The sequence below is a fragment of the Hypanus sabinus genome, chromosome 3, assembly GCF_030144855.1.
Source record: "Hypanus sabinus isolate sHypSab1 chromosome 3, sHypSab1.hap1, whole genome shotgun sequence".
NCBI lineage: Eukaryota > Metazoa > Chordata > Chondrichthyes > Myliobatiformes > Dasyatidae > Hypanus > Hypanus sabinus.
In genome coordinates, this window is record NC_082708.1 from 159,394,445 (window position 1) to 159,422,433 (window position 27,989).

The 27,989-nt window shown below is 42.4% G+C and overlaps 1 protein-coding gene across 7 annotated transcripts in view; it reads left to right on the plus strand.

The window, feature by feature from the left end:
• The window catches only part of dapp1 (dual adaptor of phosphotyrosine and 3-phosphoinositides), a 237,343-nt gene that overhangs the window by 125,545 nt on the left and 83,809 nt on the right, over positions 1 to 27,989 (plus strand). For 6 of the 7 annotated variants that reach the window (XR_009511357.1, XM_059965461.1, XM_059965466.1 and 3 more), the window contains one exon: positions 5,132 to 5,270. Coding sequence is in view for 6 of the 7 variants with exons in the window: in XM_059965461.1 (XP_059821444.1) it covers positions 5,132 to 5,270 (139 nt within the window). In the remaining variant the exon portion in view is untranslated. Of the gene's footprint in view, positions 1 to 5,131; positions 5,271 to 27,431; positions 27,610 to 27,989 lie in introns of those variants that run through there. The other variant, XM_059965467.1, reaches the window with a different exon arrangement.

Genomic DNA, 27,989 nt, shown 5'->3' on the forward strand with positions numbered 1-27,989 from the left:
GGTGCTTTCTGTGGGTTCACCTCCTGACAGATACTCTCACGTCAGCCTCAGGGACTGAAATCACAGGATCATCAGGCAGTGAGAGGTTGTAACAGTGCCCCCGTGTTTTGATGGTAAAAGTGAGCATAAAAGGCATTGAGCTCATCGGGGAGCAAAGCCTTGTTGTTACCTTGGCTGCTCGGTTTCCATTTGTAGGTGGCGATAGCATTCAAGCCCTGCCAAAGCTCTGAAGCATCCTTCAGTGATTCAAGTTTGGTGCAGAATTGCCACTTCGCATGTGAGATAGCTTTCCAGAAACCATACCTGGACCTTGTGTATCTTTCTTCGCTGAAAGCCACTGCTGTGGCCCTCAGCAGATCATGGATCTTGTGGTTCACGCTGGGCTTCTGGTTGGCGGACTCCGAATGATTTTGTGGGGACAGATTCATCTACAACTGTTCTTATAAAGTCTGTGACAGCCGTTGTGTAAAGTTCTGATCCAGATCTGACACAGCCCAGACTACCAAGTGTTCTGGTTTCATTCCACAACCATAGGCATTCAAGTGGGTGGTTAAAGTGACCACTGTAATTGCCCCGAGTGTGTAGGTGAGTGGGAAAATCTGAAGGAAACTGATGAGAAGGGGGGGGGGGGTGGAGGGAGTGAATTAAATGGGATTGGGAGAGAATTAGTGTAAATAGATGATTGGTGGATAGTACAGAGTTGGTGCCTGAAGGGCCTGTATCCAGGCTGTGACTCTACAACTCTATAAATTGACTTTCATGACAGTTTACTGGACCTGCATGTTAACTTTCATTGACTTGTATACATGAACACCCAGCTCACTCTGAACACCAACACCTTTCAATTTCTTCTCACAATGCCAGGAGCATTGTAAGAAAGGTGGATGAGCTTAGAGCATGGATTGATACCTGGAAATATGATGTTGTAGCTATTAGTGAAATATGGTTGCAGGAGTGGTGTGATTGGCAACTAAGTATTCCTGGATTTCATTTCTTCAGGTGTGATAGAATGGGAGGGACAAGAGGGGGAGGTGTTGCGTTGCTTGTCAGAGAAAATATTACAGTGGTGCTGTGGCAGGATAGATCAGAGGGCTCATCTAGGGAGACTATTTGGATGGAATTGAGGAATGGGAAAAGTGTAGTAACACTTATAGGGGTGTATTATGGACCACCTAATGGGGAGCGAGAATTGGAGGAGCAAATTTGCAAAGAGATAGATATTTGTGGTAAGCACAGGGTTGTGATTGCGGGAGATTTTAATTTTCCACACATAGACTGGGAAGCCCATATTGTAAAAGGGATGGATAGTTTGGGGTTTGTAAAATGTGTGCAGGATAGTTTTTTGCAGCAGTACATAGAGGTACCAACTAGAGAAGGAGCAGTGTTGGATCTTCCGTTAGGGAATGAAATAAGTCAGGTGATGGAGGTATGTGTTGGGGACCACTTCGGGTCCAGTGATGACAATGCCATTAGTTTCAATATAATTATGGAGAAGGATAGGACTGGACCCAGGGTTGAGATTTTTGGTTGGAGAAAGGCTAACTTTGAGTAGATGCGAAAGGATTTAGAAGGAGTGGATTGGGACAACTTGTTTTGTGGGAAGGATGTAATAGAGAAATGGAGGTCATTTAAAGGTGAAATTTTGAGGGTACAGAATCTTTATGCTCCTGTTAGGTTGAAAGGAAAGGTTAAAAGTTTGAGAGAGCCATGGTTTTCAAGGGATATTGGAAACTTGGATCGGAAAAAGAGCGATATCTACAATAAATATAGGCAGCATGGAGTAAATGAGGTGCTTGAGGAATATAAAGAATGTAAAAAGAATCTTAAGAAAGAAATTAGAAAAACTAAAAGAAGATACGAGGTTGCTTTGGCAAGTAAGGTGAAAATAAATCCAATGGGTTTCTACAGTTATGTTAATAGCAAAAGGATAGTGAGGGATAAATTTGGTCCCTTAGAGAATCAGAGTGGACAGCTGTGTGTGGAGCCAAAAGAGATGGGGGTGATTTTGAACAATTTCTTCGGTATTCACAAAGGAGAAAGATACTGAACTGTGTAAAGTAAGGGAAACAAGTAGGGAAGTTATGGAAACTATGACGATTAAAGAGGAGGAAGTACTGGCACTTTTAAGGAATATAAAAGTGGATAAATCTCCGGATCCTGACAGGATATTCCCTAGGACCTTGAGGGAAGTTAGTGTAGAAATAGCAGGGGCTCTGACAGAAATATTTCAAATGTCATTAGAAATGGGGATGGTGCCAGAGGATTGATGTATTGCTCATGTGGTTCCATTGTTTAAAAAGGGTTCTAAGAGTAAACCTAGCAATTATAGGCCTGTCAGTTTGACGTCAGTGGTGGGTAAATTAATGGAAAGTATTCTTAGAGATGGTATATATAATTATCTGGATAGACAGGGTCTGATTAGGAACAGTCAACATGGATTTGTGCGTGGAAGGACATGTTCGACAAATCTTACTGAATTTTTTGAAGGGGTTACTAGGAAAGTTGACAAGGGTAAAGCAGTGGATGTTGTCTATATGGACTTAAGTAAGGCCTTTGACAAGGTTCCACATGGAGGGTTAGTTAGGAAGGTTCAATCGTTAGGTATTAATATTGAAGTAGTAAAATGGATTCAACAGTGGCTGGATGGGAGATGCCAGAGAGTAGTGGTGGATAACTGTTTGTCAGTTTGGAGGCCAGTGACTAGTGGTGTGCCTCAGGGATCTGTACTGGATCCAATGTTGTTTGTTATATACATTAATGATCTGGATGATGGTAAATTGGATTAGTAAGTATGCAGATGATACTAAGATAGGTGGCATTGTGGATAATGAAGTAGGTTTTCAAAGCTTGCAAAGAGATTTAGGCCAGTTAGAAGAGTGGGCTGAAAGATGGCAGATGGAGTTTAATGCTAATAAGTGTGAGGTGCTACATTTTGGTAGGAATAATCCAAATAGGACATACATGATAAATGGTAGGGCATTGAAGAATGCAGTAGAACAGAGTGATCTAGGAATAATGGTGCATAGTTCCCTGAAGGTGGAATCTCATGTGGATAGGGTGGTGAAGAAAGCTTTTGGTCTGCTGGCCTTTATAAATCAGAGCATTGAATATAGGAGTTGGGATGTAATGTTAAAATTGTACGAGGCATTGGTAAGGCCAAATTTGGAGTATTGTGTACAGTTCTAGTCACCGAATTATAGGAAAGGTGTCAACAAAACAGAGAGAGTACAGAGAAGATTTACTAGAATGTTACTTGGGTTTCAGCACCTAAGTTACAGAGAAAGGTTGAACAAGTTAGGTCTTTATTCTTTGGAGCGTAGAAGATTGAGGGGGAACTTGATAGAGATATTTAAAATTATGAGGGGGAATAGATAGAGTTGACGTTGACAGGCTTTTTCCATTGAGAGTAGGGGAGATTCAAACAAGAGGACATGAGTTAAGAGTTAGGGGGCAAAAGTTTAGGGATAACACGAAGGGGAAATTCTTTACTCAGAGAGTGGTAGCTGTGTTGGACGAGCTTCCAGTAGAAGTGGTAGAGGCAGGTTCGATATTGTCATTTAAAAAAAAATAGGTATATGGACAGGAAAGGAATGGAGGGTTATGGGCTGAGTGCAGGTCAGTGGGACTAGGTAAGAGTAAACGTTCAGCACGGACTAGAAGGGCCGAGATTACCTGCTTCCGTGCTGTAATTGTTATATGGTTATATAGTAAGACATATTTCGCCTTTATGATGAATTTTTTAAACATTTTTCTACATTATATTCCAACTACACATCCTTGCCCACTCAGATAACTTTCTCTGTCCCGCTGATATCTTTCTGTATCCTCATCCTCTTCACAATGCACACAATTGTCAGCAGATCCCTTCATCTGCCAAGTTAATCAAAGTTATCGATCATAGAGTTTACAGCACGGGAAACAGGTCCTTCAGCCAATTCGTCCATGTACCAATAAAGTTGTCTTCCTGAACTACTTCCACTGCCTGCATTTGACCTGTAGCCCTCTAAAAAATCTTTCCATGAACCTCTGCAAGTGGCTTGTAAGCAATGAAATCCACCATTTTCTCTGGCAGGCCATTCCATACAACCAGCACCTTCTCTGTGAAAAACTTATCTCTCAGGTCCCTTTAACCCTCTCCTCGCACATTATACCTATACCTTTTAGTTTTGGACTCCCTACACCAAGAAAAAGACAGTGACCATCACCTTACCTACTGTATGCCCCTCGTGACTTTATAAATCTTGCAGAAAGGAGAAAATGAGTACATTTGTCAATGAGGAACTACCATGTTACAGATATTTGTGTAACAGAAATTCACTGCTACAGAATTCACAAATCACTGCCTAAAAAAATTGAGATACAGAATTAAATCCATTCTGTCAGAAATTATGTAAAATAGATGAATATATTTTTTCATCCTTGTGTCTTGACACATTTGCGTATGACACAGCTTGGCACTGCAGAACATCACAGTAGGGGTCATTTCCTAGGAATACAACCCCAGTTAACTCAGGTTAGCTGTGCTCGAATCTGGAAGCAACAAAATTTGCTGCTGCCCTGGGTCCAAGTTCACACTGCCCAACTTACCTGGCATCCCATGCTTGGTCTTGCTCATCTAGCATTTGTAAAATTCTCCCACTGGAGTTACTAGTTGTATAAAATCACGAGGGGCATAGACAGAGCAAATACACATGGGATTTTTCGCAGGATTGAGGAAACACGAGCTAAAGGGCGGAGGTTTAAGATGAGAGGGGAGAGGTTTAATAGGTACCTGACAGGCAATATTTTCACCCAGAATATGGACTGAGCTGCCAGAGGAAGTGGTAGGGACAGGTACCTTAACAACTGTCGCATTAGAAGTGGGGAGAGTTCAGAATGGAAATCATGACAAAAACGTAGAGGATGGTTGAGGAAATGGCAAATACTGAAGAGCAAATGGAAGGACATGTCAATGATGGGAGACAGAGAGAGGGAGTGAGCAAGAGGACAGTGGGAAGTACCAGCTTTAGCACGGAGCAGAAGAGCTAAATGGCCTGCTTCACTGTAAAATTGCCTTATGAGTGCTACAATATTGTTGTGAATGTACAGTTCCTACCATATAGAAATGATAATATATGTCCATTGTTCCTAGTTTTCCTGACAGGTTGTGACAAGGTTCCTGTTGGAGGTATGAACATGCTTAAGATCGTCATTAGAGAAGATTTCAGGGATGATCCCGATTCGTACTTCCCAACTGGCCACACCTGCAACAAGTTCCTAGACCTTCCCAGGTACAGCAGTGTGGAGGTTCTGAGAGAGAGGTTCCTCAGGGCAGTCAGGAACTGCAAATCATTTGGGATTGCATAGGGGCCAGAATCAGATGGTGTTCCTTAATGTGTTAACGAGTGGAAATCATGTAAAATGCAAAGCAAGACTTGGCAGGAGATGAAATATTAACTGCCCAGTCACCAGCACAAGCACAGTATGTTTGCATTGTCACTGGCTATCACTCCTTTCTGGTACTGGTGAAGGGTCTCAACCCAAAATGTCAGCTAATCACCTCCCTCCACAGATGATGCTTTGAATTCCTCCAGCTCCTTCGTGTGTTGCTCCAGATTTCCAGAATCAGGAAATGATAAGGTAGTTGTGGTTGGGTTGTGGAAGAATGGGTTTGCAGGTGGAGTTGTCGATCAGCCTTATTATTTGGGGAAAGTAACTGTTTTTGAGTCTGGTGGTCCTAATGTAGATGCCACATAACCTTTTTCCTGATGGGAATGGGACAGACAGTCCATTGGCAGTGTGGGTGGGATCCTTCAGGATGTGATGGGCCCTTTTATGGCACCTTTCTATATTCTGAACAGAATTTCAGGGGCCAGAGTGAATGTCACTGGCCAATTGACCACAGTTGAACTTCTAGACAGTGAAAATTTAAAAAACTCTAAATGCTAGAAATCTGAAATAAAAACTGAAAGGTTTTTGACCTAAAACATTGAACGTTTCTCTCCACAGATTCCACTTGATCTGCTGAGTATTTTCAGCAATCTCTTTCAATGTTCCCTCTAATTTGCACTGACCCGTGTGCACTAAAATCTTGTGCTGTACTATTTTTTGCCCAGTGACAAGAAGATGTGCACACTGAATTTTTAGGTAGAAGTAAATCTGAAGCTATTCCAAGTCTAGCTTCTAGTTCAATGTTGAAATAAAATAACACACATCCAGCAAACTGATTGACTTCAAACTCGCAGATAAATACACATGTCACTGTTTGTGATTGGAAGATCTTGTGTGCAGTTTAAATTTCTCTGTGCGCCAGTAGCAAAAGACACCTTAGAGGGAACATTGATCTTAGTTTCATTTATAAACTTCTAGGCAATATTTTTTTTCTCAGTGCTGACCTTTCATTGGAATAGACCACAGTTTATCAGCATGATCCAATAATAACCTCAGCAATAGTTAAAATGAAGAACTAACTTCTGCAGTTCCTCCATTGATCATAAAACCCACAGGTTCACAGCCTGTGAAGTACTTTTGAAATCCAAGTATGGTTGAATAGTGGGGACTCAAACATCCAATGTGTGCAGTTTAATCAGTCTGCCTGTGTTTCCTAGTCTTGGTCATCCTCTTTCATCCTAGCACAGATCCCCGAAGTATACTTTATAGTCAAAAAACAGGTTAATATTTTTGATTTGTAGCTGAGTGACAAAGGTAAGTTAATGGTGAAACAGTTTTAGGATCAGATCGGAAGACATACCAATCTTAAATTGTGTGTGTGTGCGTGCGTGTGTGTGTGTGTGAGTGAGTGAGTTCAAATTTCAAGTTCAAAGTAATTGCTATGGTCGTTATGTTACACTTCTGTGGTACTAATGTTACTAGCCATTTGTAAGGTGTGGAAAGTGACCAGGTCTTGCTGCTTTTGTTGTTGTAGGCACAGATCCACAGGAGAATTAGCCTTTTGCCACATAAGCACCTTACATTACAAGATGAGAACAATGTAAAGATAACAAAATAGCATACCTTATATGTGTGTGTGTGCATTTTTTGTTTTTATAGCATTGTAGACATGTACTTCATAGAAACAGGTCTTTTGGCCCACTACATTACTGCAATCCTCATACCTATCTATACTGAGCTCACTTGCCTGCATTAATTCCATATCCCTCAGTCAAGTACCTGTGCAAGTGGCTCTTAGATGTTGCTATCGTGCCTACCTTTCCACCTCCTCTGTAAGCTCATTCCAAATAATCTTTGTTTGAAAAATTTACCCTCCCATCCCCTTTAAATTTCTTTCCTCTCACTTTAAACCTATGGTCTCTAGTTTTACACACCCCTAGCGTGAGTAGCAGACTCAAGCTGTCTCTGCAATCTATACCTCGCACAGATTTATTTACTCGTATCATGTCTCTTCGCAGCCTTCTTTGCTCCAGAGAAAACAGACCCAGCCTATCAACTCACACTCTCCAATGCAAATTCTTTTTGAATATCAGTCCAGTTAGCCCCATGCAATTTTTATTTTGACCCTTATCACTGAAGATTGAAAATCATTGAACTTATTTATCCAATTGCTTTTTAAAGGGTGCTGATGAATCAGGTCATGCATTCCAAATCCTAACAAGTTGCTGCAAAAACAAAACTTTGCTTGGGTCATTTCTGCTTTCAACCTGTGCCCACCAACTGCCCACCTTTCAGCCACTGGTTGTGCCCTATTTACCCTCTCATGATTTACACTAGTCTTTAGATGGTTGCAATTTCAAGTTCAAACTTAGTATTGTTATAGTCCTAGTGTGACACTGGCCATATGAGACGCACAGATTGACCAGGTCTTGCTGCATTTGCCATGACAGGCACAGATCCATAGGAGAATTAGCCTTTTGCAGCAAAACCACAGTACATTACAAGATGAGGACAGAATTAAAATAACAACAAATTAACGTGTGTGTGTGTGTGCGCATGCACATACATGCGTATATGTGCATGTGTGTATGTACATGTACAGGTGTGGTATGTGTATACATGTATGCTCATGTATGGGTGCCTGGAGTTGCCTGGAGGAATCAATTTTGTAGAATGTGTGTGCAGTAAAATATAAGAGAATATGGGTTGTGTTTATGCAATCATACCAACACCCTTCCCATGCACTCTTCAGTGAAGCATTAAACAAGATATGGCAAATCTATTATTAAATATATGAAATTTGCATTGGTCCAATTTTTACCACTGGTGTATTAAGTACATGTTTGATAGAGCTACTTAGAAAAGCATATAATTCAGATAATGGTAGTAGGATCATCTCAAGCGTGTATAAGGGTTTGTCAAATCTTAAAACACTTTCGACTTCATACATTAAAACAAAATGGGAGAAGGAAAGAGGGATAATTATATCTGAGGAAGAATGGACAATAATATGGAGATATCAATGGAAGTGTACCAGTTCACAGAAATGGAGGGAGTTTGGATGGAAAAACTTGATAAGATATTTTATTACACCCTCTCAGAAGTCCCATTATGATAGTAACCTCCGTGTTTGCTGGAGAAATTGTGGAAATCAAAATGCAAACTATTATCCTATTTTCTGGGAATACCCCATTATCAAAGTCTATTGGAGTGGGATACACAATGCCCTACAAGACATCTTTAAATGTGAAATACCCTTAGAAAGTAAGACCATATATTTTGGGTATATACCTCAAGAATAGTTGAAAAGAGATAAATATTTAATGAATGTACTGCTGGTGGCTGGTAAAAAGTCTCTTACCAGGAGATGCTTATCACAGGACAGCCCAACTTTAAATGCATGGATGGAAATTACAATGGACATTTACAAATATAGTGAAGATAAACAGCATCTGTTAATCTTAATTTAGAACAATTTGATTCATACTGGGAAAATGGTTTAACTGTATAACACCTCATAGGCCTGATGTTATTCTCACAAATCAATCTGTTGTAACAAGGATTGCTCCCTACTTGTACATAGTTTTCTCCTTTGGCTTGTTCGTTCTTTCCTCTCTTTTCAATAAGTGTATTCCTCAGATAAATATTATGTGGAGATTTGTGGCAAATGTGACTATATGATATATATGTACCATATCTGAAATTCATCTTATGGAAATGTTTGTTTATTGATGATCTTCAATGAGAAATAAATTACAAAAAAATGGACTAGAAATTCTATACTGTAGAATCTTATTTTTACGCACAGCATCATGGTACATTTATCTGAAAACTGATCTCACATCCATGCAGGTTTTCTGAATTCTATCAGAGACCTCGTGCAAAGCTTAATTAATGTTATTGCTGCGATGTTGCAGTGTGAATATGACACTGTAAATGATGTGGTCTGCAGTGCAGGACTCAAAGTTCAAAGTACATTTATTATCAACGTACATACAGAACAAGCAACCAACAAGCAAAAGATAACAAATTGTAATTGTGCTAAATTAACACTGTGGGCTCAAGTGCCTGTACCCGTGCTCTACCTTTCTATGTTCTATATGACATCTGGACCCACTTTACATGAAGGTATGGCACTCAGAGCTGCTGACCCAAGCTGTCTCTGCGATCTATGCCTTGCACAAATTTATTTACCCATATCATGTCTCCTCTCAGCCTCCTTCGCTCCCGAGAAGACGGACCCAGCCTATCTAATCTCTGCTGACAACTCACACTCTCCAATGCAAATTCTTTTTGAAAAACAATCCAGTTAGTCCCATGCAACTTTTATTTTGTCCCTTATCACTAAAGATTGAAAATCATTGAACTTGTTTACCCAATTGCTTTTTAAAGGGTGCTGATGAATCAGGTGATGCATTCCAAATCCTAACAAGTTACTGCAAAAACAAAACTTTTCTTCTGTCATTTCTGCATTTACCATTAATTACCTTTAACCTGAGCCCATCAGCTGGCTATCAGTCAGCCACATGGATGTGCCCTACTTACCTTCTCATAAAAAAAGAACGTAAGAAATAGGAGCAGGGAGAGGCCATCAGGCCTGTTAAGCCGGCTCCACCATTCAATAAGATCATGGCTGATCTAACCATGGACTCATCTCCACCTACCTGCCTTTTCCCCATAACCCTTAGTTCCCCTACTATGCAAAAATCAATCCAACCTTGTCTTAAATATATCTACTGAGGTAGCCTCCACTGTTTCATTGGGCAGAGAATTCCACAGGTTCACCACCCTCTCGGAAAAGCAGTTCCTCCTCATCTCCGTGCTAAATCTACTCCCCCTAATCTTGAGGCCGTGCCCCATCACCAAGGAATTTCACTTTCTACTGCATTGGTAAAGACTGCAACATAATCAAGGTCCCCCCCTCCCCCATGTCAATCTCTCTTAGACCATAAGACATAGGAGCAGAACTAGGCCATTCAGCCTATCGAGTCTTCCCTGCCATTCCATCATGGCTGATCCTGGATCCTACTCCTTACACCAGCATTCAGCCATATCCTTTGATGCTGTGACCGATCAGGAAGCAATTAACTTCTGTCTTGATCACACCCATGGACTTGACCTCCACTGCAGTCTGTAGCAGAGCATTCCACAGATTCACTACTCTCTGGCTAAAAAAATTCCTTCTTGTTTCTGTTCTAAAAGGTCACCCCAAAATTTTGAGGCTGTGCCCTCGAGTTCTGGATACCCCCACCAGAGGAAACGTCCTCTCCACATCCATCCTATCTAGTTCTTAAAACATTCGATAGATTTCAATGAGCTCCCCCCCCCCCCCCCGCATTCTTCTAAATTCCAGTGAGTACAGGCCTAAAGCTGCCAAGCACTCCACACATGTTAACCCCTTCATTCCCAGAATCATCCTTGTGAACCTCCTCCGGACTCTCTCGAATGACCACATCCTTTCTGAGATATGGGGTCCAAAACTGTTGACAATACTCCAAGTGCGGCCTGACTAGTGTCTTAGTGTCATCTCCTTGCTTTTATATTCTATTCCCCTTGAAATAGATGTCAACATTGCTTTTGCTTTCTTTACCACAGACCCAACCCGTGAATTAACCTTCTGGGAGTCTTGCACGAGGACTCCTAAGTCCCTCTGCACCTCTGATGTTTGAATCTTCTCTCCATTTAGATAATAGTCTGCACTATTGTTCCTTTTACCAAAATGCATTATCGTACATTTCCCAGCACTGTACTCCATCTGTCACTTTTTTGCCCATTCTTCCAATGTGATTAAGTTCATCCACAGTTGCATAGCTTCCTGAGCACTATCTACCCTTCCACCTATATCATAGGCAAACTTCGCCACAAAACCATCAACTCCATTATCTAAATCATTGACAAACAATGTGAAAAGCAGCGGTCCCAATACTGACTCCTGCAGAACAACACTAGTCACCAGCAACCAATCAGACCCCTTTTATTCCCACTCCCTGCCTCCTGCCTGTCAGCCATTCCTCTATCCATGCTGGTATCTTTCCTGTAACGTCGTAGGATTTTATCTTGTTAAGCAGCCTTGCTTTGCACCTTATTAAATACCTTCTGAAAATCCAGGTAAATGACACCCACTACCTCTCCTTTGTCCACCTGCTTGTTACTTCCTCAAAGAACTCTTAACAGGTTTGTCAGGCAAGATTTCCCTTTACAGAAACCACGCTGACTTTGACTTATTTTATTGTTAGTCTCCAAGTACCCCGGAACTTCATCTCTAATAATAGACACCAAAAATTTCCCAACCACTAAGGGTAGGTTAATTGGCCTATAATTCCCTTTTACTCTTTATATAACTGAAAAAAACTTTTGGTATCCTGCTTTATATTATTGGTTAGTGTGCCCTCATATTGCATCTTTTCTCTTCTTTTAGTTACCTTTTGTTGGATTTTAAAAGCTTCCCAGTCATCCAACTTTCCAACCTTTGGCTTTTATGCAGTCCTTAACTTACCTTGTCAGCCACAGTTGCCTACCCCTGCCATTTGAGAGCTACTTCCCCTGTGGGACATATCTATCCTACCCCTTGTGAACTATTTCCAGAAACTTCTGCCACCTCTATTCTGCCGTCATCCCCACCAGTATCCCCTTCCAGTCCACCTGGGCAAGATGCACTCTCATGCCTCTGTAATTCCCTTTATTCCATTCTGATACTGATACCTGTGACTTATGCTTCTCCCTCTCAAATTGCAGTATGAATTCAATCACATTATGCTCACTGTCTCCTAAGGGTTTCTTTACATTAAGCTTCCTAATATGATTTGGGTCATTACACAACACCCAATCTAAGATAGCCTTTCCCTGAGTAGGCTCAAGCACAAGCTGCTCTAAAAAGCCCTCTCATAGGCATTCAACAAATTCCCTCTCTATCAATCTGATACCAACCTGATTTTCCCAATCCCATATTCCATTACAATTGTGTCATTATCCTTGTTATCTTTCTTTCCCTTTCCATCAGGCAAAAGACGTTGAAGTCTGAAAGCACATGGTACCAGGCTCAAGGGCAGCTTTTATCTCTCTGTTCCCAGACTTTTGAATGGCCCTCTCATATGTTAAAAGATGAACTACATCAGGATGCAGTTCATCAACTTTAGCTCAGCATTTAATTCCGACAATCCTGATTGAGAAGTTGCAGAACCTGGGCCTCTATACCTCCCTCTGTAATTGGATCCTCGATTTCCTAACCGGAAGACCACAATCTGTGCGGATTGGTGATAGCATATCCTCCTCGCTGATGATCAATACTGGCGTATCTCAGGGGTGTGTGCTTAGCCCACTGCTCTACTCTCTATATACACATGACATAGCTCGAATACCATCTATAAATTTGTTGACGATACAACCATTGTTAGTAGAATCTCAGGTGGTGACAAGAAGGCGTACAGGAGTGAGATATGCCAACCAATGGAGTGGTGCCGTAGCAATAACCTGGCACTCAACATCAGTAAGATGAAAGAGCTGTTAGTGGAATTCAAGAAGGGTAAGACGAAGGAACACATACCAATCCTCATAGAGGGATCAGAAGTGGAGAGAGTGAGCAGTTTCAAGTTTCTGGGTGTCAAGATCTCTGAGGATCTAACCTGGTCCCAACATATCAATATAGTTATAAAGAAGGCAAGACAGTGGCTATATAACACGTACAAATAAGCTGGATGAACTCAGCAGGTTGGGCAGCATCCATTGAAAGGAGCAGTCAATGTTTTGGGCCAAGACCCTTCAGGACTGATGAAGGGTCTCAGCCCAAAACATTGACTGCTCCTTTCAACAGATACTGCCCGACCTGCTGAGTTCATCCAGCTTGTTTGTACGTGTTATTTGACCACAGAATTCTGCAGTATACTTTGCATTTACAAGACAGTGGCTATACTTTATTAGGAGTTTAAAGAGATTTGGGATGTCAAAAAATACACTCAAAAACTTCTCTACTTGTACTGTGGAGAGCATTCTGACAGGCTGCATCACTATCTGGTATGGAGAGGCTACTGCACAGGACCGAAAGAAGATGCAGAAGGTTGTAAATCTAGTCAGCTCCATCTTAGGTACAAGCCTACAAAGTACCGAGGACATCTTTAGTGAGCGGTGTCTCAGAAAGGCAGCATCCATTATTGAGGACCTCCAGCACCCAGGGCTGTTACCATCAGGAAGGAGGTACAGGAGCCTGAAGGCACACACTCAGCGATTCAGGAACAGCTTCTTCCCCTCTGCCATCCAATCCCTAAATGGACATGGGATCTTTGGACACTACCTCATTATTTTAATATTAATTTCACGTCACATGCCGGTGATTCTGATTCTGAACTCATGATCTTCCAATCTATCTTGGCATGACCCTGCCACCTTGCCTACTTGCCCTGCACTTTGTAGCTGCTACAGAATATTCAGCATTCTGCTTTCTTTTTACAACCTCGGAGTAACAATTACCAATGCCACTGTTTATAGCTCTTTACCCATCTCTCTGAGAGTGATCTTTAAACAGGCCTGAGACGTGACTGGATGGCAGGACAGACAAAAGGGACCAACTCTTCCGCTCTTCCCATATTGCCATCCTCAGTCGATATTGCCCAGAGTTCCTCTTATTCTGCGTCCCTTTGGGCGAAGGTAATTGTGATTACCTCCACACCTCATGGACTGCAGCAGCTCATCACCACTTTCTCAAGAACAACTAGTGGAATGGTGATTAATTGCTGGCTCAGCCTGCAAACCCCACATGCCTTGAATACATGTTAAGAAAAAAGAGACTTGAATCTGGAAGTTGTGGTTTAGGTTCTCAGTCATTGGTCTTACTGTGAAATCATCAAGTTTTATTTTTGTGCTTTAACTAGCTCTTTAAAAGATGTCTTCAATTATTTAACCTCTTCTTGATCTTTCCTCTTTTCTCTGTTCCCTTTTTTCATCTATTTATTTATTCAATTTCCACTCAAAAATATCATTTCCCTCTTTGGCTACTTACTGCAGCACAAAGGGAGGCCATTTGGCCCTTCAGCTGAGAGCAGAGCTACTACTTAATCCCCTATATTTTGACACCACATCCATCTATTCCTCTTTGACTCTTTTGCCACATGTGTAGCTAAGAGTTGGAATCATAGCTATAACAAAAGAAGATGATTCCAGTTGTTGCAGGACAACCATCTCAGGTACACGACATCACTACAGGAATTCCTTGGGAAAGAGTACTAGGTCCAACTATAGAACAAAAAACGTAGAATAGTACAGCACATTACAGGCCCTTCGGCCCAGAATGTTGTGCCAACCCTTAAACTCTGCCTCACATATAACCCACACCTTAAATTTCTCCATATACCTGTCGAGTAGTCGCTTAAATTTCACTAGTGTATCTGCCTCCACCACTGACTCAGGTAGTGCATTCCACACACCAACCACTCTCTGAGTTAAAAACCTTCCTCTAATATCCCCCTTGAACTTCCCACCCCTTACATTAAGGCTATGTCCTCTTGTATTGAATGGTGGTGCCCTGGGAAAGAGGCGCTGGCTATCCACTCTATCTATTCCTCTTGATATCTTGTACACTTCTATCATGTCTCCTCTCATCCTCCTCCTCTCCAAAGAGTAAAGCCTTAGCTCCCTTAATCTTTGATCATAATGCATACTTTCTAAGCCAGGCAGCACCCTGGTAAATCTCCTCAGTACCCTTTCCAATGCTTCCACTTCCTTCCAATAAATGAGGCAACCAGAACTGGACACAGTACTCCAAGTGTGGCCTAAATAGAGTTTTATAGAGCTGCAACGTTACCTCACAACTCTTAAACTCTATCCCTCGACTTATGAAAGCTAACACCCCATAAGCTTTCTTAACTACCCTATCTACCTGTGAGGCAACTTTCAGGGATCTGTGGACATGTACCCCCAGATCCCTCTGCTCCTCCACATTACCAAGTATCCTGCCATTTACTTTGTACTCTGCCTTGAAGTTTGTCCTTCCAAAGTGTACCACCTCACACTTCTCTGGGTTGAACTCCATCTGTCATTTCTCAGCCCACTTCTGCATCCCATCAATGACTTTCTGCAATCTTTGACAATCCTCTACATTATCCACAACACCACCAACTTTTGTGTCATCTGCAAACTTTATAACCCACCCTTCTACCCCCACATCCAGGTTGTTAATAAAAATCACGAAAAGTAGAGGTCCCAGAACAGATCCTTGTGGGACACCACTAGTCACAACCCTCCAATCTGAATGTACTCCCTCCACCACAACCCTCTGCCTTCTGCAGGCAAGCCAATTCTGAATCCACTTGGCCAAACTTCCCTGGATCCCATGCCTTCTGACTTTCTGAATAAACCTACCGTGTGGAACCTTGTCAAATACCTTACTAAAATCCATGTAGATCACATCCACTACATTGCCCTCATCTATATGCCTGGTCACCTCCTCAAAGAACTCTATCGGGCTTGTTAGGCACGATCTGCCCTTCACAAAGCCATGCTGACTGTCCCTGATCAGACCATGATTCTGTAAATGTCCATAGATCCTATCTCTAAGAATCTTTTCCAACAGCTTTCCCGCCACAGACATAAGGCTCACTGGTCTATAATTACTTGGACTATCCCTACTACCTTTTTTGAACAAGGAGACAACATTCGCCTCCCTCCAATCCTCCGGTACCGTTCCCGTGGACAATGAGGATATAAAGATCTTAGCCAGAGGCTCAGCAATCTCTTCCCTCGCTTCGTGGAGCAGCCTGGGGAGCATTCCATCAGGCCCCAGGGACTTATCCGTCCTAATGTATTTTAACAATTCCAACACCTCCTCTCCCTTAATATCAACATGCTCCAGAACATCAACCTCACTCATATTGTCCTCACCATCATCAAGTTCCCTCTCATTGGTGAATACCAAAGAGAAGTATTCATTGAGGACCTCGCTCACTTCCACAGCCTCCAGGCACATCTTTCCACTTTTATCTCTAATCGGTCGTACCTTCACTCCTGTTATCCTTTTGTTCTTCACATAATTGAAGAATACCTTGGGGCTTTTCTTTACCGTACTCGCCAAGGCCTTCTCATGCCCCCTCTTGCTCTCCTTAGCCTCTTCTTAAGCTCCTTTCTTGCTACCCTATATTCCTCAATAGACCCATCTGATCCTTGCTTCCTAAACCTCATGTATGCTGCCTTCTTCCACCTGACTAGATTTTCCACTTCACTTGTCACCCATGGTTCCTTTACCTTACGATTCTTTATCTTCCTCACCGGGACAAATTTATCCCTAACATCCTGCAAGAGATCCTTAAACATTGACCACATGTCCATAGTATATTTCTCTGCAAAAACATCATCCCAGTTCACACCCGCAAGTTCTAACCTTATAGCCTCATAATTCTCCAATCCCCAATTAAAAATTTTCCTGTACTCTCTGATTCTATCCTTTTCCATGATAATGCTAAAGGTCAGGGAGCGGTGATCACTGTCCCCCAGATGCTCACCCACTGACAGATCTGTGACCTGACTCTGCCCCATCTAAACCATTGGAACTAATCATACAACATACAACAGGGGAAAATCCAGCTATCATCCCCGAACATTCAATGGCAGTACCATTAGTGAATTCCCTCACTATCAATATCCCAGTCGTTACCATTGACCAAAAACTGATCAATGGATTATCCGTTTACACAATGTGGGTACTGGAGCACATCAGAGGCTAGGAATCCTATGGCAAGTAACTCAAAACCTAACTCTCTGTAATGGCAATAATTTAAAATTAATTTCTTGCTCTTTTCGGAATCAGTAGAAAGAAGCATATGCAAACTAAGGTGGCACTGTACTCATATTCAAGGTTATAAGAAATTACTTAATTAGATTTATTTAAAGAATAAATACAGAAAGAAAGAAAAAAATGGTTTATGAAGTAGTAGAAGTGACAAAATAGCACTTACCAGGTAGCCACACTACACAATGTACTGCCAGCGAGAATCTCAACTGTCTGACCGTTTTTTCAGTCTCTCTCCCTCTCTTCACAGTGCACTCTTGCTCTCTGCTCATTTTTGCACACTGTTCACTCTGCCATCTATTCACTCTTGCACAGTTCCCTCTTGCACACTGTTCACTCTGCCATCTATTCACTCTTGCACAGTTCCCTCTTGCACACTGTTCACTCTGCCATCTATTCACTCTTGCACAGTTCCCTCTTGCACACTGTTCACTCTGCCATCTATTCACTCTTGCACAGTTCCCTCTTGCACACTGTTCACTCTGCCATCTATTCACTCTTGCACAGTTCCCTCTTGCACACTGTTCACTCTGCCATCTATTCACTCTTGCACAGTTCCCTCTTGCACACTGTTCACTCTGCCATCTATTCACTCTTGCACAGTTCCCTCTTGCACACTGTTCACTCTGCCATCTATTCACTCTTGCACAGTTCCCTCTTGCACACTGTTCATTCTGCCATCTGTTCACACTTGCTCTCTGTTCACTCTGCCATCTGTTCTCTCTTGCACACTATTCACTCTTGCTCTCTGTTCACTCTTACTCACCATTCACTGCAACTCAGAGCCCCAGCCAAGCAAAGCCAGAAGCTCCTTGCCTTCACATCTCTCTCTACCTCCAGTCTTTCTTTGTATTTAAATAAGTTTAATTTGTTACTTAAAGACAGAAAGCATTTAGTGCGGCTGGAAAATTTGACTTGCTACCAGGGAGTCGCCTTAATGAGAACAGAATGTTTAAGCAGTGTGTGTCCAACTAAGTGCTTTGCTGGGGGTACACCATCCTTGTCATACTTTGTACTGGGCCACTCCTAAATCCTGGCGCCTCACTCCCGAATCTTTGCTCTGGCTTCCCACCAATTGCAGTTCACCTTTTCACAAGTTATGGCTGTACAGCACTGTGCTGCTCGCTAGACAGAGTCTTTTGTCCAAGGTAGAAACGTCAAATACTTGAGCTTTAGGGTGAGTGGAGAAGGTTTTAAAGGAATTTTCAAGGCAAGCTTTTTTTACAGAAAGAGTCATGGGTTTCTAGAACACATTGACAAGGAAGGTGATGGTAGCAGATGTAACAGTAGTGCTTAAGCATTTAGACTGGCAGGGAACAGAGAAATATGGACCTTGTGTAGGCAAATGGAATGAGTTAGATCTGCATCATGGTGGGCACAGACATGATGGGCCAAAGGGCCAGTCCTGTGCTGTTCTCTCCAATGTGTATGTTATAAAGCAGGTTATAGAGGTAACTTGCCATTAAAAATCCATTATTAAATGAATGAATGAAATTGATTTATTTCCATCCATACAAACATAACAAAAAGCATCATTTACAATGATGATTTCATAGGACAAAATTACAACAAAAAAAAATAGATAATCTTTAAAACAGACCAAAAGGGTGTAGGCTGAAGCTACAGCTTATTACGCCCACCCCTCTTACTTATACAACAACATATCTGGGGTCAATCAGCACATCAAAAACAAACATTTTCATGATCTTTTAACACAAAATCCAATTCCAAATATCATTTATTTACATTAATCCCATTCATTTTAAATCATGTGTTTTATATTTGTTCATTAAGTAATTTTAAATGTTTTAAAAACTTGTTAAGTGTAGTGCATGTTTTTAAATTCTCACTACAACTGTTCCATAGATTCACCCCTCTGACCAAAATACAATGATTTTTTTACACTTGTTCTTATCCTTTGCTTTTGAAATATATATGTTCCTCTCAAATCATGTTGACTTCCTTTCATTTTAAACAACCTTTGGATACTTTGTGGTAACTGTCCATTTTTTACTTTATATATAACTTGTATTATTTTAAAATCTACAAAATCTCTGAATTTTAAAGTGTTTAGTTGAATAAACAGTGGATTGGTTGGCTCATAATAATTTGTCTTATTTACAATTTGTACAACTTTCTTTTGGAGTAGAAAAATTGAATTTGTATTTGTTTAGTATGTATTTCCCTATACTTCTACACAGTAAGTCATGTATGGGACTAGTGAACAGTATAATGTATACAAAGATTCCTGATTTAAGAAATCTTGTGCTTTATACGGTATTGCAATAGATTTTGACAGCCAACCCCCCACTAAAACAGTGCAGGTTTAAAGTCATACAACATGGTGTGCTTAATTCATAAGACACCACCTCACACTTGCTGAAATTGTGAATATAGAAAATTTATTTATAACTTCCTCAAAGAAGTTGAGGAAGTTTATTGAGCATTACCTCACCATACTTCACAATATATTTATGAAACTGTACAGACCTATTTAAAAGAGTTATTTTAAAAGAGTTCTTATTCCTTTGTCTGCCATTACAATAGGGCAGATTATCTCAGCCAGATTTGACTATAGACTATGTATTTTGCCCAGGCTTTCCAAAGTCTACTGAATGTTTTGTACTGCAATGTCTGTCCTACAGTAAGGGTGTGTGGAAGGAATTAAAATTCAATAACTCCACCAGCACCTTTACCACAATAGCCACAACCTCCTTGTTTTCTGCCTGCTTAATAGGTCCCTGCTCTTCTACTTCGACCATTGTCAAGGGCTCCTGTGAAATACCTTTGAGAATATGAACACCCATGTTTATGGAGGTGAATACTTTCAGTTTTTCCCCAAGGCTGTGCAATGAAGAACTAGAGAGCGTAGATTTAAGGTGAGAACGGAAACATTTAAAAGGAACTGAGGGGCAACTTTTTCACAGAGAAGGTGGTCGGTATTTGGAACAAGTTACTAGAGGAAGTGGTTGGGGAAGGTACGTTAACAACTTTCAAGAGACATGTGAACAGGGACATAGATGGGAAAGAAGTAGAGCAGAAGTTCCTAGCTTGGGTTCCACAAACACTTTGCTTAATGGTATTAGTCCATGGCGTAAAAAGGTTGGGAGCCCCTGATTTAGATATGAGCCAAACTTGGGCAATTGGGACTAGGTTAGATGGGCATTTTGGTCGGCATGGATTGATCGTGCTGACAATCCAGTTTCCATGCTGTTTGACTCCAGTACTCCATGTTGCCTGTGTGTTTGTTTGCCTGTTTCCATGTGCATGTTTCCAGAGATATTTCAGAACAAACATTTGCATCTTTTGTTAGGATTAGAAATTGATTTATTATCAACTATATTGTTTATAAACCCACTGATTCTGGCAGCTACCCCGACTATACCTCTTCCCAACTTGTCACTTGTACGAATGCCATCCCCTTCTCTCAATTCCTCCTTCTCCACTGCATCTGCAGTCACAATGACACTTTTCATTTCAGAACTAATGAGATGTCCTCCTTCTTCAAAGAAAGGAGCTTTCCTTCCTCCATCATCAACGCTGCCTCAACTGCATCCCTTCCATTTCATACATCTGACCTCACCCCATTCACCCGCCACCCCGCCAGGAATAGGTTCCTCTTGTCCTCAACTACCACCCCATCAGCCTCCACATCCAGCACATAATTCCCTGTAACTTCCACCATCTCCAATGGGATCCCATCACTGAGCACATCTTTCCCTCCCCCAACTTTTCTCTTTCATATGATTGCTTCTCACACAACTCCATTGTCCATTTGTCCCTCCCCACCGATCTCCCTCCTGGCAATTATCCTTGCAAGCGAAAGAAGTGCCACACCTGCCTTACACCTTCTCCTTCACTACCATTCAGGGCCCAAACAGTCCTTCCACGTGATGCGACACTTCACCTGCGAGTCCGTTGGGGTCATCTGCTGGAGTGTTCCTAGTGTGGCCTCCTGTATATCGGCGAGACCCGATGTAGAATGGGAGACCGCTTCACCAAGCAGCCCCACCAGAAAAAGTGGGATTCAATTCCACTTCCTATTCCCATTCCGACATGTCAGTCCATTATCGCTTCTACTGCCATTGTGAGGCCACACTCAAGTTAGAGGAGAATAACCTTATATTCCATCTGGGTAGCCTCCAACCTGATGGCATGAACGTCAATTACTCAATCTTCCGGTAATACTTCTCACTCTACTTCTCCTTCACCGATTCCCATTCCCATTTCCCTCTCTCACCTTATCTCCTTACCTGCCCATCACCTCCCCCTGGTGCTCCTCCCTCTTCCCTTTCTTCCATGGCCTTCTGTCCTCACCTATCAGGTTTCCCCTTCTCTGGCCCTTTTTCTCTTTCACCAACGGACTTCCCAGTGCTTTGCTTCACCCCTCCCCCTCTTCCAGTTTCATCTACCACCTACTAACTTGTACTTCCTCCTCCCCTCCCTCCCCCCTCTGTCCTAACCTCTTCTTTGCACTCCTGATGAAGGGTCTCAGCCTGAAACGCCACCTGTTTACTCTTTCCCATAGACGCTGCCTGGCCTGCTGCGTTCCTCCAGCATTTTGTGTGTATTACTTTGATTTCCAGCATCTGCAGATTTTCTCTTGTTTTAGATTTATTAACTGACGTGGAACTTACTCTCCTGCAGCAAAAGTGCAGTGTAAGGACATAAAATTGTTACAACATTAAAGGAATAGTGCAAAAGAAAATGAACAATGAGGAGGTCTTCAGGCATTCATGGACAGGTAGCTGTGGGATTGCTCCAAGTCGGTGGTCTGAGCCCTGTTCAAGGAACGTAGGAATGTGTTGGACTTTATGAAAACAGCTGTCGATGAGTGTGTCTCCACTAAACCATTCAGTCTTCACCAATCGGAAGCCCTGGATGAACCACGAGATCTGAAATCAGAGGCATTCAGGCCTGGTGAGCAAGAAAGTTACAAGAAGTCCAGGTATGATCTTCATAAACAGCATTGTGAAGAACCCCATGCACCCCTCACACAAACTCTTCTCCCCCCTGCCGTCTGGGAAAAGGCACTGAGGCATTCGGGCTCTCACGACCAAACTGTGTAACAGTTACTTCCCTCAATACCCAGAGTCTGGACTGACACCAACTTACTGCCCTCTACTGTGCCTATTGCCTTGTTTATTATTTATTGTAATGTCTGCACTGTTTTGTGCACTTTATGCAGTCCTGGGTAGGTCTGTAGTCCAGTGTAGTTTTTTCCTGTGTTGTTTTTACGTAGTTCACTGTACTTTTATATATTGTTTCATGTAGCACTACGGTCCTGAAAAACGTTGTCTCATTTTTACTGTGTACTGTATATTGAAATGACAATAAAAAGTGACTTGACTTGATCTCTGGAAAGCCATCTCACAGGTAAAGTGACAATTCTGGACCAAACTTGAATCAACGAAGAACGGTCAGCAGTTGTGGTAGGACTCGAATACTATCAGCTCTTATAAAGTTAAATCAAGCGACTTATGAGAGAAAAGGGCTTCGCTTCTAGGTGAGTGCAATGACTTCAATGTTCGCTTTGACTGACAAAACATAGAGGAACCATCATGAACTCCCACAGCCCCCGATGACCCTATGGTTTCAGTTTCTGAAGCTGATGAGTGAGCAGCCTTCAGGAGGGTGGACCCACGAAAAGCATCCAGCCCAGATGGGGTACCTGGCCAAGTACTAAAGACCTGTGCGGATTAACAGGCTGGTGCATTCACTGAGAAATTTAACCCTTTGCTTCAGCAGTGTGGAGCACCCATCTACTTCAAGCAGGCCTTAATTGTACCAGTTCCCAAAAAAAGCATGGTGACCTACCTCAGTATCAGAATCAGACTTTAATTGCCAAGTACCTGTACACATACAAGGAATTTACTTCCGGCAGATGTTGTCTCTCTGCTCATAACAGATGATAAATATAAATGAAAATATAGATTATACATACAAGTAGTGCAATCCAAGTAATAGTTAGCCAACAGTTAACCGGCAGTTAACTGTTCAGCAAAGTGACCGCAGTAGGGAAAAAACTTCTCCAGTGCCTATTAGTCTTAGTCTGGAGGGATCTGAAGCGCCTACCAGACGGAAGCAGTTCAAACAGTCCGTGCGCAGGATGGGAGGAGTCCTTTATGATGTTCCTTGCCCTCTTCTTCAACCTGGAAGAGTACAGGTCCACAATAGAGGGCAGGGAGGCTCCAATGATGCGCTCGGCAGTCCTCATTGTGCGCTGTAGTCTGTGCGCAATGATTATCTCCCAATAGCACTTACAATTTCAGTGATGAATTGTTTTGAGGGGTTGGTGATACGACATATCAACTCCCACCTGAGAAGCGACAGGTCCAGAACAGATGCCATCTCATGGGCTTTTCACTCAAGCCTGGAACATCTGGACAGCAAAGGTTTATACATCAGGATGCTTTTTATCGACTACAGCTTGGCACTCAATACCATCATCCCCTCAAAACTAATCAATAAGCTCCAAGACCTCAGCCTCAATACCTTCTTCTGCAATTCAATCCTCAACTTCCTCACTTGCAGATCCCAGTTCCATCAACATCTCCTCCACAGTCTCCATCAGCTGTGCGCTTAGCTCCCTGCTCTACTAACTTTACACTTACGACCATGTGGCAAAGCGCAGCTCCGATGCCATAGTCATGTTTGCTGGCGAAACCACTGTTGTAGGTCGTGGTGATGAATCAGCAAACAGGAGGGAATTAAAAATCTGGTTGAGTGGTGTCATAACAACAACCTCTTATTCAATGCCTGCAAGACCAAAGAGCTGATTATAGACTTACGAGAAGGAAAGCAGAGGTCCATGAGTCAGTCCTCGTCAGAGGCCAGCAACTTTAAATTCTTGGACATCATTTTTTCAGAGGAGCACATAGGTGCAATTATGAAGAAAGCACAGTAGCATCTCTACCTCCTTAGGAGTTTGCAAAGGTTCTGCGTGACAGCGAAAACTTTAACAAGCTTCTATAGATGTGTAGTAGAGAGCATACTGACTAGCTGCATCACAACCTGAGATGGAAGCACCAGTGCCCTTGAACAGAAAATCCTACAAAAAGAAGTAGATATAGATAGTAGTAGATTTCATCACAGTTAAGGTCCTCCCAATCATTGAGCACATCTACATGAAATACTGGTGCAAGAAAGCAGCATCTGTCATCACAGACCTCCACCACCCAGGCCATGCTCTCTTCTCGCTGCTGCCATCAGGAAGAAGGTATAAAAGCCTTAGGACTCACATCACCAGGTACAGGAACAGTAACTAGCCCTCAATCATCAGGCTCTTGAACCAAAGGGGATTATTTCATTCACTTCATTTGCCCCATCATTGAAATGTTCCCACAACCAATGGACTCATTTTCAAGGACTCCTTCATCTCATGTTTTCAATACTTATTTATTATTATCATTTCTTCTTCAGGTATTTGCACTATTTATTGTCTTCTGCACCCTAGTTAGGTGTTCTTTCATTGATTCTGTTATAAGACCATAAGATGGAGGAGCAGAATTAGGCCATTTGGCCCATCGAGTCTGCAATCATGGCTGATCCAATTTTCCTCTCATCAGTCTCCTGCTTTCTCTCCATATCCCTTCAGGCCCGGACCAATCAAGAAGCTATAAACCTCTGCCTTAAATATACATGAAGACTTGGCTTCCACAGCTGCCAGTGGCAAGGAATTCCGCAAATTCACCACTCTCTGGCAAAAGTAATTCCTCCTCATCTCTATTCCAAAAGGATGCACTTTGCTAATAAAATCTACTTCAAACTTAGAAATCGGATAACCGGGGGTTAGAAACTGTTTCTGCATTGTTGAGTATGGGTCTTCAGGCCGTGCCTTCTCCCCCAGTGGTAATGAGAAGAAGGCAGATCTCGTCCTTCTGATTTTTGTTTAAGTGGATCTGAGTTGGCAGATTGATGTCTTTCTTCGATGGAAGCTTGCATGATGTATAGCTCCGGGGTTGAGCTCCCAATGGGGATTTTTTTTTTCTTTTTTTTCTTTCTTTCAAAAAAATTCTTAATATTTTATTTTTTCTTATTATTGATATATTGCTTAACTTTGTTATTTGCTAATTTAATTCTTCATTGTACATAATGGCATATTGCCCTGATTACCTGAAAGTTTTTTTTGTTAATCTTCAATAATAATTAATAAAAAGGATTTTAAAAATGAAATGAGAAGGCAGATCTCAGACGGTGATGACCCTTAATGATGGATGCTGTCTTTTGGGGGCACTGCCACTTGAAGGTGGCCTCAGTGGGTGATAGAGCTGTGCCCACGATGGAATTGCTGAGTCTATACACCTCTGCAGCCTCGTGTGAGCCTGTGCATACCAGACAGAGTGTAACAGTCTTTTATAAGGTTGCGAATCTCCACAAATTCTTTCTCTAGCTTTGTGAATGCACCTGGTGCATTGGGCCCAAGACAGATTCTCCAGGATATTAAAAGGCAGGAACTCAAAGCTGTATCTATTTATGTATTTGATGTGTAATTTCACATGCTTGCATGTGTTCTTATATGTGCTCGAACACGTACAGTCCTGTGCAAAAGTCCTAGGCACCTATATCTAGCTGGGGACTCTAAGACTTCTCCACAGAACTGTGTTTGTCAACTTGGAGCGGAGAGTGACTGCGTAAATCTGGTGGGAGCAAAGGATGTTGGGAGTGGCGAGGGTGGGGTGCCATGGGGGGGGGGGAGACAGGTGGCAGAGAAGAAGTGCCAGGGGCAGGAGGTGACGCCGGTGCAGCCACACCTAGCCCCGAGACACCAGGCAGTGTCATTTGATAACAAACAAGTGGTTTATTGATCATTACTGATTGTCTCTCTGGTTCTTCCCACTCGCTTTTCCCATTTCCCCAACCACAATTTCCCTCCCCCTGCCCCCTTCCCACTCTCAGCCCACAGTAGAGATCCATATCAGATCAGGTTTATCATCACTCAGCCAGCTCATGGTTTTTTCCCACAACAGTACAATGCAATACTACTACAGTCTTAGGCACTGTGTGTGTGTGTAAAGTATTCATTAGGTACCTCTGCTATTCCCTCCAGTTCCATACACACTTTCCCACTGTCACACTTGATAGGTCCTATTCTTTCACGTCATATCCTCTTACTCTTCATATTGTAGAACGCCTTGGGGTTTTCCTTAATCCTGCCTGCCAAGGCCTTCTCATGGCCTCTTCTGGCTCTCCAAATTTCCTTCTTAAGCTCCTTCCTAGTAGCCTTATAATCTTCTAGATCTCTAACATTACCTAGCTCTCTAAACCTTTTGTAAGTTTTCCTTTTTTCTTGACTAGTTTTATTCAGCCTTTGTCAATAAAAGCATTTTAACATTAGTGTTGTAACCAATTTACATACACCTCTGTGAACCAATGAGCCCAGTGTTTATGTCGCCTCACTCTGTTATGAGAACGAGGTGCTGGGTCCGAGGATTAGCACCCTGTCAGACCTGTTGTTCACCACCGCCAATCATGCTTTCAATGTCAGATTTACTTTCCTATTGTTTTAGTGACAGTAAATTCATGCAGGGAAGAGTGAACTGTTGGTTTCTGGCACAGCAGAGAGAGAGATTGGAGAGGTGAGGTAGAGGATTAGCTAGCAAGCAGCAGAACTGTCTGCGGCGGTCTCCACTAGCTCAATCCATAAACTGATCTACAGTGAACTAGCCTCGCAAAACCTTTAGAACATCAGGATAGAAGCTCCCCACCTTGAACATATCGACTGCTCACATAGAATTAGATGCTGAAGCTGGAAACTATAAAAGGCTCGCCTCTCTCTCGGTGTGTGTGTGTGTGTGTGTGTGTGTGTGTGTGTGTGTGTGTGTGTGTGTGTGTGTGTGTGTGTGTGTGTGTGTGTGTGTGTGTGTGTGAGTGTGTGTGTGATTGTGTGTGTGTGTGAGTGTGTGTGTGTGTGTGTGTGTGATATTATACAATGTATACACTTTTGAGTTGTATTGGATGGATGAATTGTTAAACATTTGTAATGCCATATGACGTAGGAGCCGAATTGGGCCGTTTGGCCCATCGAATCTGCTCCGCCATTCGAACACGTCGGATGTGTTTTCGCTCTCAACCCCATTCTTCTGCCTTCTCTTTGGCGCTCTTACTAATCAGGAACCTGTCATCCTCCGCTTTAATTATACCCAACGACTTATCTATGTTCTTTCGATTAATGTTGGATGAAATCGGTTTGAACGTACGGAAGCGGCGAGTAAAGTTCTCCGCTCTCGGCGTGCAGCATACAAGTAGTTAACGGGGCGGGGTTGCCGGGCGCAGACACTTCCGTAACTTCCCCGCAGCTGGCGGGGGGTCGGAACGGGCAAGTGGAATGTTCGCTGGCTGCTGGTAGTTTCCCAACGGGGAGAGTGGGTGCCCCTGCGCTCGGCCGTGGAGATGACCAACTCGTCCGCAGGCTGGACCTGCAGGAGCGGCGGGCAGCAGGACGTTGACAATCTGGCCGAACTGGAGTGAGTGCACAAGCTTAAGTTCTATTGAAATGTGTGGACCTGCAACGTTAACCTGTTACTCTTCCCACAGATGAGATCTGACTGGCTGAGTACCTATCTATCGCATTTTCTCTTTTTTATTAGTTGTTTTATTTCCATCGTTTGTACTTTTATCTTGATTCGCACTCATTTTTAAAGTCCAAGTTTCAGGTTGAAAACCCGGGGGTTATCTGAGACTTCTAACCTACAGTATTCTGCTTTTGGGATCATGCCTATTAATCGTTTTGATGAAATAGTTGGTAGAGCCCTTCAGGCCAGGGGAGAGCAGGATGTCAACTCGGAGAATATTTAATTGTAAAGGAGCCCATGCGGAGTCATCACCTTTTCATTTTGACTTGCCG